This window comes from Canis lupus, chromosome 30, assembly GCF_048164855.1.
Source record: "Canis lupus baileyi chromosome 30, mCanLup2.hap1, whole genome shotgun sequence".
NCBI lineage: Eukaryota > Metazoa > Chordata > Mammalia > Carnivora > Canidae > Canis > Canis lupus.
In genome coordinates, this window is record NC_132867.1 from 29,362,098 (window position 1) to 29,381,651 (window position 19,554).

The following is a 19,554-nucleotide window of genomic DNA, read 5'->3' on the forward strand; positions in this document are numbered from 1 at the left end:
GGGTCTGGGTGCTTTTGAGTATTGACCTCAAAGTCTCTACTCAGTATAGCCATTGTTTTCATTTCCAACAATTACTAAAGTTCTTTTATTTCTAAACCTTCAGTTTCTTGCTGCACTGACTTTTGGCTGACTCTGAACTCAATTAGTAATATCAAATTAAGACCTAAATTCTGTACTATTAATAGAATGTATACTATTGGATTTTTACTGAAAAGCAATTGAAAATGAAAATTTTAATCTAATAAATTGTTGTAATCTGGCATTCAAATATATTGTTCATCTCATTTTTATTATTATCATTTGCCTATAGTTTTTGTATTTTATGGATTTGGGAGATTATGATAAAGATCAATATGACTCTGAGACTGGGTTTGGGCACATACAGTATGATAGATTTGAGCAAATTTCTGTTGATTTTGGATATGTTTCCTGTGGGGAGTATTCATTTCCTGGAGGTCCATATTTTGCATGTCTCAATGTCAGTGACACTTGCCTGAGAATAAAGGTCATGTATTTTTGCTGATAAAGGGAAACAAGTAAATTGGTACATAAACTAGAAATGAGACAACAAGAATATTATATAATTTATAAGGTGAGGTTACACATCAATAAACACATACCTCAAAGTCTAGCATCTGAGTGTGGATTTTCAGCAGAAAAAAGATGAGCCTTAACTCCCAGAACAGAGGCTATGTATGCTCTTTGTTGATTAGTCTAAATGCCCTGATCCCGACCTGCCATAGGTGAAATGTTCCTAAGCCTTACCAAAAAACACATGCAAGGTTTGAAATGATCTTAGGTGGTGATAGCTGGGTTAAGGAAGTATGTATAACCTCCTGATGCTTCTCCAAGTTTCAACCTTTCAAGCTAAGAGCAGCATATCTGAGCAGCATTAAACAAACATTTATGTTGATTAGTCTCAGCCTTGATCTTTGTCTCCCCAAAATAGAACTGAGGTCAAGAACTTGGGTGCAGGTGGTTTACTTGGTACAAGATCCCAGGGAGTGGGTTTGGGAAATCATGGAAGGTTAGAGAATCAGAGAGGAAAATCTCATAAATGACCATATTTCTGTAATTCATATTATAGTGGGCAATGGGGACTCAATCCTTCTGGGCCCTTTTAGGAACATATAGAATAACTCTCAGAATAATTTAACCCAGGATCTGACCAATAGATACTGCAGAAGCATGTATCTATCATCTGTGGTCTCTCTCATTGGTTCAGTGTTGTCCCAGATATATGTTAACTTCACTAACTTCACTGTGCAAAGGAGGATTCACATAGGCTCCATTTGTTTTCCCGGCTGTGACCTCAGAGAAGCTCAGATAGAGAATGAAAGAAATGCTGTGTTTGGGAGGACAAACTGTCTATGCAAAGAGAGTTGAGGTCTGTGTGAAATTGTTCACCATAGCTGCGCCTGGGATCTGCCATGAGAGAATGAGGATATAAGGGAGGCCACAAGAGGTATCAGATATACCACTTTCATTTAATGCTCAAACATCCCTGTGAGAAAGATAAACATTATGTCTTATAGACCTTTCCAGACATAAGGGAATAAAAGCTCAAAAGGATTAGAAGCTTGCCAAAGTTTATAAATCAAAGATCTTATAGAATCTGACCTCTTGAATCTATCTTTTATTATTATTTCTGGATTTTTTTTTTTAATATGCAACTCTTTGCTTAACCAAAGAGTATTCAAGTACCTCTGGTACTACAGAAATTTCTTTATATGAATAGGCTTCAACCCCAACAGGATCTCATTTCATTAGCCTGATGAGTAGTATCCAGAATAAAGAGTAGGAATGAAACAAATTTAGAAGAGTGTGAAGGAAGGGTGAATTAATTTCATTTGAAAATATTTATATTAACTATAATACCTAATACAAGACTGAGAGAGAAATATTTGATTACCTTTCAGGATGAGATCACTGGAAATCCTGAGTGCTGTGACAAATCCTATATTTTCACTTTAATTATTATTATTAGTGTCACATCATGATATTCCCTTCCACAATATCTAACACTATGAACAAAAATAATTCTTTAAAAAAACCCTCTCACATCTCACTTGGTATATTCAAGTTCAATATCAGAACCACAAATTAGAGATGCTCAGCTTCTTATTAAATTTTTTTTAAAATAAAGTAGAGTATAAGGACGATTCTTATGTAACTTGACAGATTTTTAATTTCCCTTCAAACTCCCCCACAGCAACACTGTCACTCTAGAAGCTTTTCCCTGATAAAAAAAAATAAAATAAAATAAAAAAATAAAAAAATAAAAAAAGCTTTAAAGAAAAAAGTAAAATTGCCAAACTTGTGACATCTTCCAGAAACTGTAACTGCACTCACATCTTGGTGATTCAGGTTGAAAGAGTGGAGGCAACCTGAATAAAATCATGGGAAAGTCTGTAAGTAGAGAAAAGGAGTACTATTTGCACAGAAGTAGCATAAGTGTGTGTGTTGGGGGGTGGGGTGGGGGTGGGGGGAAGATTTAGAATCCAGCATTGCAGAATGAATAGTGGCCCAACCAAGAACAGAAGAAAATCCCTAGGGTGTGCTTTGTTATGTAAAATAACATATAACAGTCTAAAAACCAGCAACACAAAGGCACAAGGATAATAATACAACAGGGTTGATTGATGAGGTAAGAAAAACATTGCTTGCCAAACTAACCTACTATGGGTATAAACATGACTGCTTTTAAAGTTTTAAAACTACTGCCTCCACTTTAATTAGCAGAATATTGCAGCTTGTGTGGATACGATTATGAGTTATTTGTTTATAATACTTACAACGGTATTTCTTCTCCATAGAAATCTTACTTGTCTTTGCCATGATATTGTCCTTCATCAGATTTCTATTTTTTGCTATTTCTGAGGCAACTAAGAATTTTATCTTCAATGTTAACTTCTTGAAATCACTTTACATCAACATTGTCAAATAGAACATTATGAACTTTCACTAGCCTTACTTGGTTTCTCCGTACTGTGTTGGGGAGAAGAACAATTCACTTCTACTCTGGAGTTTCTGTGGCTGGTCTAACAATCAAATGGATATAACATAGATGGAAAGGAATAAGACAAAAGTTGAATAACTTACATAATTTATGTATATAAGAGAGAGTAACCCCTTGAAATGGCCAAAGCCATCAACTTAAATACCATCTTCAGCTAAAGACAAAGGTACATGTTGGTAGTAGGGAGTCAGTTATGGAGATGACCAGGAAAAGCTCAATAAACAAGGCTAAGGTTGTTATGCAGATTGAGGGCCTCACATTCTCCACTGACAAAAGAGTTTCTAGATTGCTGAGTCCTTGCCCTTTTCCTGACACAGGGTGGGAGACACTCTTACATTAGGTTTCCCTTGTGAATATAATGTCTCTTATAAAAGGGTAATTTCTACTCAATTTTCAGATCTTTTGTGTCTGTATTTCTTAAAAATAACCAACTTAAAATAATTGATGGGACAGGAAGCAAATTTTGAGGTGGCATATTTTTCTCCCCTTCAAATGGATGAAGAAATCAAACCATTACTAGAATTAGTTCATTTTCATGTGAAGCATTTGACAATATTCACATAAAACTGCCTTCATCTAATCCTTATTGAAGTTATCCTGCTGCTAATGGACTGCACATCAACAACTATTGTTTTTAGGTGTGTGCTGGTTTTGCATGCACAGGAAAACTTAGGGTTTAGCATGAGTGAAAATCATTTAGAATAGTTATTTGACCTAAATGAAAATGTACGCATCCAAGTGATCTATTGCATCTTTTGCAACTGCTAATGATAAATCATCATCTTTGGAAGCAACTGGTGATACAAATTTACCAGAAAGAGAACTTTAATACAAAAGGAAAATAAAGTCTTACCCAAGTCCAAATTAGGACAGCTGCCCAGGAAATAGGATCTTAAGGAGAAAGAAAGTGCTCTGGAGACTGAACAGTCTTTACAGGATAATGTACTTTTCTACAATTTGGAAAAGCTCAAAAAAATTATAGATGAGCCTATAGGCAGAAATCCCAAGTTTTAACATTATGGAATGAGATAAGTAGAAGCATTGATTGATACCTCAAGGTCAAGATGGTTTTCCTCAGGCTACTCATAGACAAAGCAGCTCTACGATGCATGCATGGCGGGCCATAAATCAGGCTGCTGGTTTGAACAAAGTTTATGTGCAGTCATGCTGACTTAGAAAGAAGTCTAAAATGGCTTCTTTTGTGTATCGGGCCTTTAGAAAGTTTTTCTCTCTTCACAATCATCTTTAAAAACTGCTGCTTTTAGGGCACGTGCCTGGCTCAGTTGGAAGAACATGAGACTCTTGATTTCCAGGTCCTGAGTTTGAGCCCCATGTTGGGTGTAAAGATAACTTACTTACTTACATAAATGAATAAATACAAACACACAGATAACAAACACAAAACACAAACACAAAAACACTTCTACTTTCTTTTGAAGTAGTTACTGGTATTTCTTCAGCAAAGTTTTCTCTAACTTTTCATGCAGTCAGTGACACTGCGGACTCCCATGGTGAGTAGTAAATGGCATCAAATTGTTGTACAAATTAAGTATTCATCATCAACTTTCATTAGGAATAGAAATTCGGTATTCACTTTTTTCATTGAAGATGAACTTCCAATTTTAGCTCATTGCTCCTAAAAATAATTTTGTGAAGTTTAGAGAAGAAAGATGTTCCCAAACAAAACAAATAATTGCATATTTAAACAATATAATATGTGGTCAGGTCACCCCAGCAAAAGCATGTAAATTATTCTTTATATGCTGTGTGGCAGCCTCAATTTCATGCTCATATTTCACATACAACCCATTGGTAATTCTCAAATTTCTCAGTATCTCCACCTACTGGTAGCTTGACATATGTTATTGCCTGTTGTAGCCTATGGAAAGAGCGATAGCAGTACTGGCTAGGATAAAAAAAACAAATGACCAGCCACCAAGATATGAATGTGTGAGTGGTCCTACAGCTTGCATCTGAGGGTAAATGTCTTTCAGTGATCCCTCTGCACACCGTCTTTGAAAGAAAAGCAATAGTTACATTTTATTCAAAAAGGATGAGCAAAGGAAGAATAGATGACTTGTCTTCTTTTATATTTAACATTGGTTAAAGTAAAAACTCTGCTCACTATGCACGCTTCTTATACTTCATGAGCTAAAAGCATGACCAAAACAAAGTGGAGGTCTCCCAAACCAATCTCATGTTAATTCAATTATCACTCACCATATATAAAAAGTAAGGAAACTAAGACTGTTACCAAATGAGGCTGGATGCTGAGACACCCAGAATAAACCAAGACATATGGTTACCCTATAAGTAAGAATCTAGTTATCTGTGTCTCTAGCAATGTTGTCCTTGACTTAGTGGATAAAAGTTTGGGGCAGAATTGCTGATTCAAGGGTTATCAGCTGCCTGGATGTTTAACTGAGTGCTGTAACAATAGACTATTTGCATTGGTTTTGAGTTTTGTTTTGTTTTTGTTTTCAAAAAAGTGTTATTAACTGAACAACCCAAAAGCAGGAACAAGTTGGGACTTCATCAACCCTACAGGACTGACTATATTGGGCCTACTTACTAATAAATGTTGCAATGTGTTAGATATTTCATTTAGATACTTGATTTCTTTCTTTTTTCATTATCATTATTATTATTTAGTTTTTATTTTAATTCCAGTGTAGTTAACATACAGTGTCATATTAGTTTTAGGTGTACCATACAGTGATTCCACACTTGAGACTTGATTTCTTATGTCATTTGAGTGGAGTGACTAGAACTCTTACCTGATCTAAGTCAATAACATGTAACTTCCTACTGGAAAGCTTCACTCCTCTTTCACATATATTTTAGGATATATTTTGTTAGAATAAACTTCTTTATAAAATTATGCAGTGTACTGGGACACCTGGGTGGCTCAACAGTTGAGCATCTGCCTTCAGCCCAGGAAGTGATATTGGAGTCTCAGGATCAAGTCCCAAATGAGGGTCCCTGTGTGGAGTGTGCTTCTACCTCTGTCTATATGTCTCTGCCTCTCTCTCTCTGTGTCTCTCATGAATAAAAAAATAAATAAAATTATGAAGCGTATTTAATACTCTTTATTATTTATAATTACTTTATATAAAAATATTGAAATTTCTAACTCCCTACAGAACAAAAGCCATATTGTTTGTAGTCTTAAAAATATGTTTCTAGGTTTCATCATATGAAGGTATGGAATGGACATTAAAGATGAAATAATTTCTTTCAAACCAAAAAGACAATTGATGATTTTATTTTTTAAAAGTAAAAGTATATATATATATATATATATATATATATATATATTCTTATATGTAAATATATATGTATGTATATACATATATATTTATTTATTTTGAAACAGAGAGAGAGAGCACAAGAAGGAGCAGAGGAGAAACAGACTCTGTACTAAGCACAGAGCTGGACATGGGGCTCAATCTCATAACCCTGAGATCATGACCTGAACTGAAATCAAGAGCTGGACATTCAACCGACTGAGCCACCCAGGCACCCCTAAAGTGAAAATTTCTTGAATGGTAAATTCAAACACAGAAATATCCAGTCAGATATTTAGAAGTAGTTTTGAAGACACAGAGTAAACAAATAATATGAAAACATATATGTGAATGTCATGTAACATATTTTTATTTAAACTTACATTTTTTCCATTTTGTAAATTTTGAAACAAATGCATCAATAGAAATGACTTGGAGATATTAAGAAAGAAATATGTTTCTTAATATATAACTACAAGAAAGTTGTTTGAACATCTTTCCTCAATGAATGTATTTTCCAATTACTGGAATTCAAATTCTTTCAAAACCACAGTAGGTAGCAATACAAGTCAAATTTATAAGCTAATGATAAAGACAGAGATCAATGGATAGCATGGATCCTGACATAGTAAATATTGCAATAAATTTCTAGACATAGTAGGTATTATGTTTGAACATAAGATTAGAAGAAGCCAGATCCACAGGTTGGCTGGTAAGCAGTAGACTGGCAGCTTCTAGAAGAGAGGTAAGTTGGACGGTAAAAGCTGGATCTACAACCCAGGGATGAAAAAGCACTGGGACCACAGCCCACTGATGGGAAACCACTCCATCCAAAGCCCAGAGAGGGAGAGCCACAACCAAAAGATTGAAAGCCACTGGAGCCAAAGCCCAGAGACCCAGTGTAAGTCGTCTGGCAGGGACCATAGAGCATGGAGGTCCTCGAGGGGTAGCAGGATGTCTGGCAGGGGCTGGACACCAGGTAGGACGTCCGGCAGCCGGTAGGTTCACAGCCGATCTCCTGACAGTCACTGTTGAGAGAGGATCCCAACTGGAAGGTTCTGGGAGAGCGGAAGTTAGTGCCGCAGAACAGGTTGCTGGGGTAGGAAGAGCCACAGAAAGATCCTGGGTAGTTCAGGAACCCCCCAAGGGACTGGGAGGAGAAGTTTCCTGAGCAGCAGCCGTAGGACATTGTGACAGGAGATGTGCTGTACAATGAGAAGGTTCTGAGTTTGAATGCCACCTCTTGGACTGTCGCATTTATATACCCCTATCTTTGGGTGTGCCACCCACATGACACGTAAAAACAGGTTACCTTCTGCTTTTAATTGAACTGAAAAGATCATCATATTCAAACATAGGTGGTTTCTGTGGTTTTACAACTGGAAAGTGCAGTAATGTTTGTGCCTTGGAATTCAGGTAATGGTGTCGAATCTTCAAAGCTATTAGTCATCTCTCTCTACCAAAGGTCACCCAGCAGATCACTCAGAGAACTGCTTCAGAGGTAGACAGTGACTGGGATGAGGAAAGCTTGCTTAATTAAAAATAATTGATACCCCTTTCACAATCTGTCTCAAAATTGTTGCCATCTGGATAGCAAAGTTGCTAACAAACTGATTTATTCATAGTCATTTCTTTTAAACAAAAACACACATTGATTGTTGCCAAGCAAGTTTACTTAATGAATAGGGTCATCAGGAAGCAGCAGTGGTAATATGCAAGATGTATGAGGATTTAAAAAAAAAAATCAGATATCAGTTTGAATGGCTTCAGTGAAAATTCCCTTATTTCCCATGTTGCTGCTTAAATTGTATGCAACTGGTAAGAGTCAATCTTCGTTCTTACTCCGCGTGTGTGTGTGTGTGTGTGCGTGTGCACGCGTTTACTTGGCATAAGTAAAATATTAAAATTGCTTTATATCATTTTGGAATGTTAGAGGTGATTCATCTAAGAAGCTGAAAAAGCATTAAAAATGACCAAAAAAAAAAAAATGCCCCATGTATTTCCATCTCTAATCAGAGGCAGTATTTCACCCTATTAAACTTCTCCAGAAACTGGGAAATGTTCTTGTTCTAAAGAAAGTTTAGAAGGTAATTGCCTTGAAGTATTGGACCAAAGGAGCCATCTTAAGGAGATTCTTCCCAGCCTCAGAAAACAACATACATCACTTTGACTTAAATTGTTTTCAGGTGTTCCTGACAAGTATTACAAAATTTCTAAAATAATGGTCATATTTTTTCTTGGGCTATGACTTGTGTTCCACCTCTATGTAGTAGGGTAATGAAGATTGATACCTTGAGGAAGAGGAGAGATTGAGAAGGTTTATCTTGCGGTGACTCCTGTGCTGTTTGTCATTTCACACTAAAGCATTTCCCTTCCACTTCTTTTTTCTTTTTTAAAAGATTTTTATTTGTTTATTCATGAGAGACACAGACACACAGAGAGGCAGAGACACAGGCAGAGGGAGAAGCAGGCTCCATGCAAGGAGCCCGAAGTGGGACTTGATCCTGGGTCTCCAGGATCACGTCCTGGGCTGAAGGCAGTGCTAAACTGCTGAGCCACCCAGGCTCCCCTCCCTTAAACTTCTGAACAAAAATGTTGGAGTGCAAAAACCTCCATTTTGTTGAGAAAAGAGGTTTCCAAAATTACTGAATATCTGACTCATAGAATATTTTCCCACAGAAAGAGCTGATCTAAGAGTGGATGACATTGAAGCAAGCAAGCAAGTAAATTCAGTTTAGGGGAGTCGAATACTTATATGGGTGTTTTGATGTTCGATATTTTACTCACAAATAAAACGGAAAGGTTTGGAATCTGATAGAATGCTTTTTTTCATGATTCGTAATTAAAAAGCCTGATAAATAGGAATTGTTTATTTTTTAGAAATAGAGGACAAACTACGTTAAGTGACAAATGAAACATGCTTGAAAACCAATTTGCCTACTCAAAATGTTCAGACCCATAACATTTACAATTTGGGAGTTTAGCAATTATCTTCAGTCCTCCACCAGACTGGAATCTCATTTACAATATTCAGACAAGGGATATTGTAATTCCCAGTGCCCTCAAGATGGAAATCTCATTACCTACAATAGTGGCTCATTTTATTTATTTTATTTTATTATTTTATTTTATTTTATTTTATTTTATTTTATAGATCTTTATTTATTTATTCATGATAGACAGAGAGAGTGAGAGAGAGGCAAAGACACAAGCAGAGGGAGAAGCAGGCTCCATGCAGAGAGCCCAATGTGGGACTCAATCTGGGGACTCTAGGATCGCACCCTGAGCCAAAGGCAGACGCTAAACCGCTGAGCCACTCAGGGATCCCCAGTGGCTTATTTTAGATTTTTACCTCAATCTTCCCTTAAAACTTCCACCTAGTAATCTCAATTCTTTCTACAATAAGTTTTAGCTCATTTCCATTGAACAACATGTCAGTTTTCGGAGATGGGTGTCTTAAGAGGTTTGCCCATTCCCACAGGTTATTTTAAACCATATCCTGCACCCCTGCACTACTCTACTTGTGGTTGTCAATGATGCATGTGATGGGAGATCTAGAAAAATACTTATGATGCTAGTCCTCTAGGCAGAATATATGTCACTTGATACATGTGTCGCATCAGAGGTCCCAAAGGCATTCATTCTTTATTTCACATTATCATCTGTTCTGATTCCCCCCTCACCCCATTTCAACTTACAATGATCATATATAACTATGAATGCTCCCAACACCTGATCTTTCTTTGAAGTCTACATGGGGCAGACACTTCTCTAATTTCTTGCTTTTCTTTACCTTCTGTTATAAAATCTCTGCCCTATAAAAAGAGAAGAAGAGAACAAAGGCCCATATTTTATGTGCAGTGCTTATTCTTTTGTTCTCAATAGCATCAACCCTAACAAAATTTACTTAAACTTTAGGGATCACTGACTTATATCAGAAAGCAAGTCAACTTCAGGGCAAGGATTCTTTGACTTCAGTATTTTTACAATATAATCTTCAAAGTACCCCTGCAAATATTGAACCCTTCATTCCTTTTCTTTTTAAAAAATATTTTATTTATTTGAAAGAGCGAGAGCATGAGTGGGGGAGGGGGTGGTGAGGGGCAAAGGGGAGAGGGAGAAGCAGACTCTTCACTAAGCAAGGAGCCTGACATGGGGCTGGATCCCAGGACCTCCAGATCACAACCTGCGCTGAAGGCAGACGCTTTAACTGACTGAGCCACCCAGACACCCCTGGACCTTTCATTCTTAAATCAAAAACTTATACACACAAAGCACATTGGAGACTTGTACTGTAAGGAAAACAAAATCCAAATGTGTAGGATACTCATTTAGCTTTTCCCATTGAGGTTTCTTAGTGGGTTATCTCTTCTTCATCTCTATAAAATTTGGGAGACGAAACAGATATTGAGGATTTGGGTCTTTTTTTTTTTTTTTTTCCTGTTCTCAACTGGGTTCCTAAACATGGAACAAAATAAATATGCCATCCAGATGACAAAGTATTTTTTTAGAACTTTAGACAGAACAAAATTCTCACTGTGTTGCCCATTCGATACAATATCTTGAGGGAGAGGGTGAATGAAACACCAATCTTACAGGGACAATTGCCATACAATTAAATTCATCTACCCAAGCCAGATGAATGAGAGATGACATCTTCATGAACAATTGCTTTGAAAAACTAATGAAATTCTTTCATTTAAAAGTCTGTGTTCATTAAAACAAGGCCTTTGAAGGTTAATGTATTTCATTTTGACTAGAGCCTAATTAAGCATTCATTAAAATGGGCATATGCTACTAACCTATTGCTAGGGTATATAAGCATCCAGTAGAAGGTAACAGTTGCCCTTACCAAACCTTTCTGCAACTCAGCTAGACTCAGAACTCCCAACATGCATTACAACTGCAGCCCTGGAAACTTCTCCTCCCACTCCCGCAGCCCTGCAGGTTACCTGGGGTACCCAGTGTCCACCTATGATTCTTTCTACCCCAGCAATGTAGCCTACTCTCCCAGCACCTGCCAGCTGGGCTCCTGTCTTCGGTGGCTATCAGGAGATCTCCTGTGAACCTATCAGTTGCCAGACATTTTACCCTGTGTCCAGACCTTGCCAGACATCATGCTTCCATCCAAAGAGTTCCATTTTCTTCAGTCCTTGCCAAACAAATTACACTGGATCTCTGGGATGTGGAAATATTGGCCTTGGGTCTTTTGGTTTCCAGTCTATGGGCTGTGGGTCCAGCTCCTGTCGTCCAACTTACTTCTCTTCCAGGAGTTGCCAGTCAGCTTGTTACCAACCAGCCTTTAGCTCTTGCTTTTTTGGATCAACTTGCTGAATATGCCTCATTATCTCACCGTTATGTCTGTACCTTATGAAACTTTAACATGTAGCCTGTCTGACATCTGGGATTATTGAGCATCTGCATCACCAGGACTTGCCATCACCATCTCTCCCAAAAGTATGTGATTCACTGTCACAAAGTAACCTTGGCCTGTGGCCTTTTCTAAATCAGATATATGAGATAAATCTTGAATTTTCATTCTTATGCCAATGTTCAGAATACTTTTTGGTATTCTGAAAGATTTTCCTCTTATTTTTCTCCTAGGATTCTTTCACTTAAGTGTTATTTCAAATAGAATTGGCACTTAAAATAAACTTTTCTATACCATGAATAATAGCATTCCATTTCTCTTGTTCATATTGTACATTTGTTGAATGTATCCAGTACCTTCAACTGTCTTCATTAGGTAAGCACTTTTTTGTTTTGTTTGTTTTATAGGTTTTATTAATATGTTACTGAATAGAAAACAAGAAATTGAAAGGATAGTTTAAATATGTGACATGTCCTACATGTTAAGGATTTATGTACCCTGATAGATGAATTTGTTCATCTAATTGCTTTAGAAAGTTTTGTTTTTAGTTAGGCATTCACTGCAAAAGAAAATTTTTTGAGTTTTGATTCTAGACCAGGCATTGTGCTGAAGAAAAGGATAAATTCCCTGCCTTCATGAAGTTTACACATATACAATTCTAACTCACCTTCATGTAGCAAGTGTAATAATGGGGACAAAAAAAATTGAGTTTCAATAGGAATACAAAGAACAGGGACTTCAAAAAAGTGTGAGGAAATCACATAATACTCATTATCAACAATGTGAAGGTTACCATTTCATATTAAAAAAATAAATCTTGCTGATGAAATGTGTTAGTTGTAGTCCTTTGAGAAATAGCTGCCAAACAGGGTTTGATCTAATAGAAATTTGTTGGAAGAAGTGCCTATCAGGGAAAATGGAGAGGTAGTTGGAGGATTCTGGGAGAGTCATCAGACCACCATGTAGATCTGAATTCAGTGAAGGAAAGAAAGCAGCAAAGAAGAAAGGTTGAGTTGGAATAATGTTCTTCAGGACAATTCCAAGAAAGCGTTAGTAAGTTACCTATTAAGGGAATTCTGTGTCTCACAGAGATGGCCATGAATGTGGTGGTAGATTCAGAGACTGGCAGCTGGAGATGTCAATCAATTATGTTCCCCACAGAGGGAGGTATGAGAGCTATGTCTTCATCACTTCCATGATGTTTATTCTGATTTTTAATTAAGTCCAAATAGTGATGAAAGGGTGAAATGATAAATGAAAAGATGGAATTTTTCATGAAAGAAGTTCAATATCTTTTTTTTTTAACTTACTTTGATCAAAAAATTAATTACTGTAGCAAACCCTATGTAGAACTCAGTGTGTGAAACTCTAATTCTACAAATGAATATGAGGAGGAATTGAGAATTATTGGTCATCTTTGATTTTAAGTACAACTAATGTATTAAATACTCTGGACTCAGTAGGGCATAATTAGGAAATTGCTTCCTCTTTCTCCTGCTACTGAATTTCACACTTGACCTGAGGGCTCTGACTTGCCTGGATCTCTGAACAATTCCATGGCAGATCTATGATCACATTAAGATATTAAGAAATATCTTTATTTCACACTAGTAGTTAATTCCAATCCAGTATAAATTAAAAACCAGCCTTACAGCTATATCAAGGCTTCTTCCTTTTCCTTAATTTAGGCCTGTCAGGTGATTCTACAGGCCACTGATGGTGGCATAATCATTTCATTTAACTTCCTTACTCTATCTTTTCTTCCATCAATGTGCTGCTTCTGACTTCTTCTGTTTAAACTAGAGAGAAAGGACAGGAGGAAAGAAAATGACAACTCAGGTCGTTTGTCTCAGCATGCTTTAGACCACCTATGTCAACATGACTTCTTTGTTGCAGGAAACTTTTCTTGGGAAAAGATGAGATTAAACCAAAGAATCATTTCACTGTACGCTTCAGGAAACTCCTATGGACTAGCTTATTGGACAAAATGGTCTGTACACCTGGAAAAACAGAGCCCAAAGTAACCACTTACTTATTGAGAGACTTGTGTCAGTACATTCTCTTTGCTATGCTCACCAGTCCTAAAGAATCATGTAATAGGTTTTCGCAGTCCCAATCAATTTCCTGCCTTGACACCATTTGAACCCATAATCTCACTTCTAACACCCATCTTTGAAATCACAGCTAAAATTCTACAAGTGTCCATCCTCACTGCAGGAAGTTTGAGTAAACTTCATTTTGCCTAAGCTTAGGTAACATTATTTGGTGATACTCTAAGGTATACAAAGGGACATAAAAGTCTACTTAACCAGTGCTACCTGTGATTCTGTCTTCGCTGTTGAATATCCTGTTTTCAGAGGTGTCTGAATACGGCTCTTTCCCTAGTGGAGACTGTGGTGTGTATTCCATAACCCACCTTCTTATCACCCTAACCAACTCCCTGGAACTTTCTGTGCGGAATCATCCACCGACAGCACACTCTTTCACAATGTCTTTTAGCTCCTCAACCTCAGTTCTTGTCAACACCAGGGCTATACCCCCTCCAGCTTTCTTCTGCTAGCATCCATTTGCTTGGTCCAGAGGAAACACACACACTAGCTGCCTGTCAGTGGAAACAGAGTTTGCTCCTGGAGCAGGTTTCTCTCCACTCAGCTAATGCTAATGACTCGCAGTAGCTTTTTAAGAGAGAAACAGAGAATACTAGTCACCATAACTCATAGCCTCCAAGAAATAGAATTTTCTGCCTTGTCCCCTCAGTAGTGCTAAAAAGCAAAACCTCACAGATATCTCATTCCTTTCAGTAACAGCACATTTAGTGAATGCGTCCTATACTTTCAACTGTCTTCACTAGGCCAACATTTTTTGTTTTCTTTGTTTCATATATTTTATTAATATTTTTGCTGGACAGAAAGGAGAAAGGTTAAATAAGAGTTGAAATATATGATGTAGCTCATGTTTTGAGACATTTATATTCTCTCATAAGTGCATTTATTCATCTAATTGCTTCAAAAAAAATTTTCAGCTAGACATTTCTTGAACAAACATTTGTTGAGCTCCTATTGTGTAAAATCTTCCTATTGTAGAGGATAAGATTACTGTTGTCACTTCTTGCAATCCACCACACTGTCCATACATGGCCCTTATGACCTCTTCCCTCACGAGAAAGAAGCACTGTGTATGTGTAGAGGAGGGGTGAGGGGTTGATACCATTCTACCAGAATGAACTGCTTGAAAGGAAATCTTTCTACCTTATGAATGTCTAAAGCTTCTCTTGATGGTTAAAACTTTCTCAAAAACTATAAAACTGTGTGGCTACATCTTAAGGATGTGACTAGAGAAAAAGAGAGACAGAGAGAGACACATAGAGAGAGAGACTTAAGGAATTGGCTCACAGGACTGTGAGCGCTGGCAAGTCCAAAAGTCCAAATTCCTAGGGTAGGCGAGGGGGCTGAAAACTCAGGCAGGGTTTCTATTTACAATCTTGGGGCAGAATTTCTTCCTTTAGGGGAAACCTTTGTTTTTGCTCTTAAGGCTTTACCTGATTGGATGAGGCCCATTCACATAATCTAGAACAATCTCTTTAGAGTCAACTGATTGTGAATAATAATTAAATCTACAAAATGTCTTCACAACGACAGCAAAACTAGTATTTGACCAAACAACTGGGCACCATAGCCTAGTTCAGCTGACAAAAATTATCTACCACAGTCTCTGTTCTCTTGAAAATTTGGGCTGGAGGTATTTATGTCATAAATATACAGTATAAATTAATGCATACTACTTCAAGGAAGACTTAATTAAAATTTTATTTGTAAATAGCCTTCCTCTCAGTTTATAAAATTATTTTCATACCTTTTTTAAGATCATTTTTCAGATTCTTAAGTCTAATTTGTAAGAGAGATTTTTAGGAGTTTCACAATTGTTCACTGGGATATTGAAACCTCTTACTATATGTCTATATGTATTCATAAGAATAATTTCCTTTCTGCTGGTGATCTCTCCAGTGCAGTCCTCCTAGGAATGCAACTCTGGCCTAGCTGTGCACATGAGACATATTACAGCAGAAGGCAACATTCAGAGAATTTATTTCCATGATAATTTTCTTTTAAAGATTAACTTATTTATTTGAGACAGAAAGAGAGAGAGCAAGAGAGCACATGAGTGGGGGGAGGGGCAGGCAGAGAGGGAGAGACTCTCAAGCAGACTACACACTGAGCAGGGAGCCAATGAGGGGCTCCATCTCATGACCCTGACATCATGACCTTAGCCAAAATCAAGAGTCACCCACTTAACCAACTGAGCCACGAGGTGCCCCCCTCAAGATATTTTAATCTATTTGCCCATCTTATGTTATTTCTGGTCATCATATTTCTCATGTTTGCTTCATTCATTGGCTTTTGTCATGCTCCACCCTATTTTTAATCATGCCTGTCTTTTACCATTCTCTACCTTTCTACTGTGTTTCCTGCATTTCTGCATCATAGTTTTCATATCTCTTGGCACTATTAGCATTTGTGTTGGGTACTTTTTTGTCAGGATAGGGCTGTCTTGTGCATTGTAAAGGTGTTTAGCAGCATCTTTAGTCTTTTCCACTAGATGTCAGCAGCACTGCCACCCTCCACCGCCAGCCCCCCGCTCCCTCCCCCCCCTCCGCCACCAACACACACTGTATGCCCCTTGTGACAACCACATATGTCTCCAGACATTACCAATTGTCCTCTAGACACAAAATTATTCTTTGTTTGGAACCATTGACTTAGATGGGTATCTGGGGGAATGAACCACTTGGGATAGTTCTTAACTGTGAACACTGGACCTATTTCTCTTTTGGGATAGAGATAGGGCAGTGAAAATAAAATATTATATTACTCCATGCATGAATACATTGTTATAAGTGATGACTACTGGATAAATGCATGGATATTTCATAAATCTAAGATAATGTTGATCTACTTACTTGGTAAATATTATTCCACTATTGCACATGAATGTGGTAATTGTATGATGTTCATAACTGTAATGACCTGTTCACTTGCAATTACAGGGGAAAAGTGGCATTTTTTTGGTTTTGGAACCAGCTTCTCAGTTCCAAAACATCTAAGTTGTCTGCTAGGATCACATCTAGTTTTTGATCATCCTGGACCAAGGAGAAATAGCAAGATTATCTTCTCACTGTATTTTAGATAATTAAGACAAACGGAGACCAATTTCTGGTTTATGGGCTCTGCTTTAATATCTTTGGGTATTCTGAGGACTTTCTTCAATTTGTCTGACTCATTCTGTGTAGCTCCACAAAAAAAAGACTTCAACTCTTTTAGTATCTACCAGCAGTGACAGAGCTGATCATAAACTACATTTCTTTATTTTGAAGCTTTGAAGCTGATATCACAGGTTTTTTCTTCTCTAAGTATCTCAACACCTCTTTTCAATTCATCCCATGAGCACTTTACTGACTATGAACTTTTTCAGCTGTGTCTACCAAATATTTCATGCTAGCAAGCATCTACTCAAAGGGATTCATATTTCAAATACAAGAAAGCAAGTTCATTAAACAAATATTTATTTGTCCCTGCTACATTAGAGGATATGTGCTAAGTCCTGGAAGATGCCGGTTTAAGCAACAATGTAATGGAATTGATTCATGGCTATCAACATTATAAGCTAACTATAACTTTAGTTACAATGGCATAATCTGAAGAAAAAAGATGTAAGATTGGAGGACTTTTTCCAGAAGTAGTAAAGTTCAAGTTAGGACCTAGAGGATAATGCATTTGGACAGGCAGAGTTAAGTCACAGGAAAGGAAATAGGACAAGAACGATGCGCAAAGCACTTGTTTGAGGAAGGACAAGGACTCTCTCTTTCCCTTTGTATGTGGAAAAGAGCTTGCACTAGAAAGGCTATTTAGCCATGGATAGCATGCTAACAAATTTAAATTCTATTACAGAAGGAACTAGAGAACAGTGGAGATTTCTAAGTCGTAATTCTAGAATTCCCTTCTGTTACCTAAATTTAACATGCTTTTGGGGGGCACATTTTTAAATGAGAACTTTTATTTCATTGTTTCAGTCAATATTTCATTTGCAATAATATTTCTTTTTTTAAAAAATTGTATTTATTTATTATGAGAAACACGCAGAGAAAAAGAGAGAGAGAGAGGCAGAGACACAGGCAGAGGGAGAAGCAGGCTCCATGCAAGGAACCTGACTTGGGACTAGATCCTGGGTCTCCAGAATCAGTTCCTGGGCTGAAGGAGTGCTAAACCACTGAGCCACCTGGGTTGCCCTGCAATCATATTTCTAATTCACTTTTTATCCCCATGCTTTTTTGCTTTTTCTTTGGAATCCTTCTGGCCAGAAGGTACTGGAAATAGTTTGTGGTTGTGCGCTATACCCTACTTTCCAATTCTTGCCAGCTTGTCTGAAAGGACCCCTCAAGACAGGGATGTGATCTTCTACAAAATTTGTTACTTTCAGAGTGTCATTTAATGAAATGTTAGCAATTGATTAATCATTGTACCTAAAAATAAAAAATTAGTTATGAAAATTGAGATCAGTAGTCTAAATTTTATGTTATTTTTAAAAGCAGTTGTCGGGCAGCCCAGGGGGGCTCAGTGGTTTAGAGCTGCCTTCAGCCCAGGGCGTGATCGTGAAGTCCCGGATTCAAGTCCCACATAGGGCTCCCTGCATGGAGCCTGCTTCTCCCTCTGCCTGTGTCTCTGCCTCTCTCTCTCTCTCTCTCTCTCTCTGTGTGTCTCTCATGAATAAATAAATAAAATCTTTAAAAAAATAAAAATAAAAAAATAAAAGCAGCTGTCAAAATTCTGTGGGCTTCTGTTTTAACTATGCATGTTATAGCAATATATTTTTATAATCCATAAAACAGTACAAAGACCTGGGTTGTGTTTTTGGTTTTATTGTTGTCTATTTTTTTTTCAATAAGACATCTCAGATACAGAGAAGTTTATTTCTCCAAAGTCACACAGCTTATCAGTAGTATATTATAAGCTCAGTTCTACTTTTAAAACTATTTTTTGAAAACCATATAACCCTACATAATGAGTACATATCAATAAATAAATAAATAAATAAATAAATAAATAAATAAGAGAGCACTCATCTTGATGACAGCAAGTTGTCACAATCTTCCAGGTAATAAAATGTCTATTTTACTTAATAACATTTCTTTCTTTTTTTTTAAAATTAATTTATTTATTTATGATAGTCACCCACAGAGAGAGAGAGAGAGAGAGAGGCAGGGACACAGACAGAGGGAGAAGCAGGCTCCATGCACCGGGAGCCTGATGTGGGATTTGATCCCGGGTCTCCAGGATCGCGCCCTGGGCCAAAGGCAGGCGCCAAACCGCTGTGCCACCCAGGGATCCCTTAATAACATTTCCAATCATTTGTCATCAAGGAAATACTGAGCATTACTTTTTCAAAAATCTTGCATAATGTAGCATTTAGTTATTAGGAATCTGTGCCATTAACAAATTACATTTCTACAAATTTATTTTATGAATCTCTGCAAAAGGTAAATGAATGCTAAAACAATTTTAAATGGATATGGCAGGACATATGATGAAATATTTAAGAATATTTATTTGAGCAAGTGGAGCACAGATTGAGGAATGATAATATGAAAGAGATAGTCTAGAGAATTGGATGATATTACATACAGTTGAAGAAAGGTTCTATCTAGATTTACATATCTGCACAAAGACAGGAGTGTTCACACAGAAGACCTAAGAGCAGTCTTTTTTGCATGAGATACAGTGCATTTTCAATAAACCCATTTGGCTACTATATTCTCATAACTACTAAATTAGAGATTCCTAACTATCATGATATTGATTTAAGTAATTGGATTTTACATAATT

At 37.1% G+C, this 19,554-nt stretch overlaps 1 protein-coding gene across 1 annotated transcript; it reads right to left on the bottom strand.

Annotated features, from left to right (window-relative positions):
- Positions 1 to 6,930: 6,930 nt before the first annotated feature.
- On the bottom strand, positions 6,931 to 7,495 carry LOC140621319 (keratin-associated protein 14-like). Its single transcript, XM_072806422.1, has one exon. It carries the CDS (start codon positions 7,493 to 7,495, stop codon positions 6,989 to 6,991), a length of 507 nt encoding a protein of 168 aa, XP_072662523.1. The 3' UTR covers positions 6,931 to 6,988.
- Between the last annotated feature and the right edge of the window lie 12,059 nt (positions 7,496 to 19,554).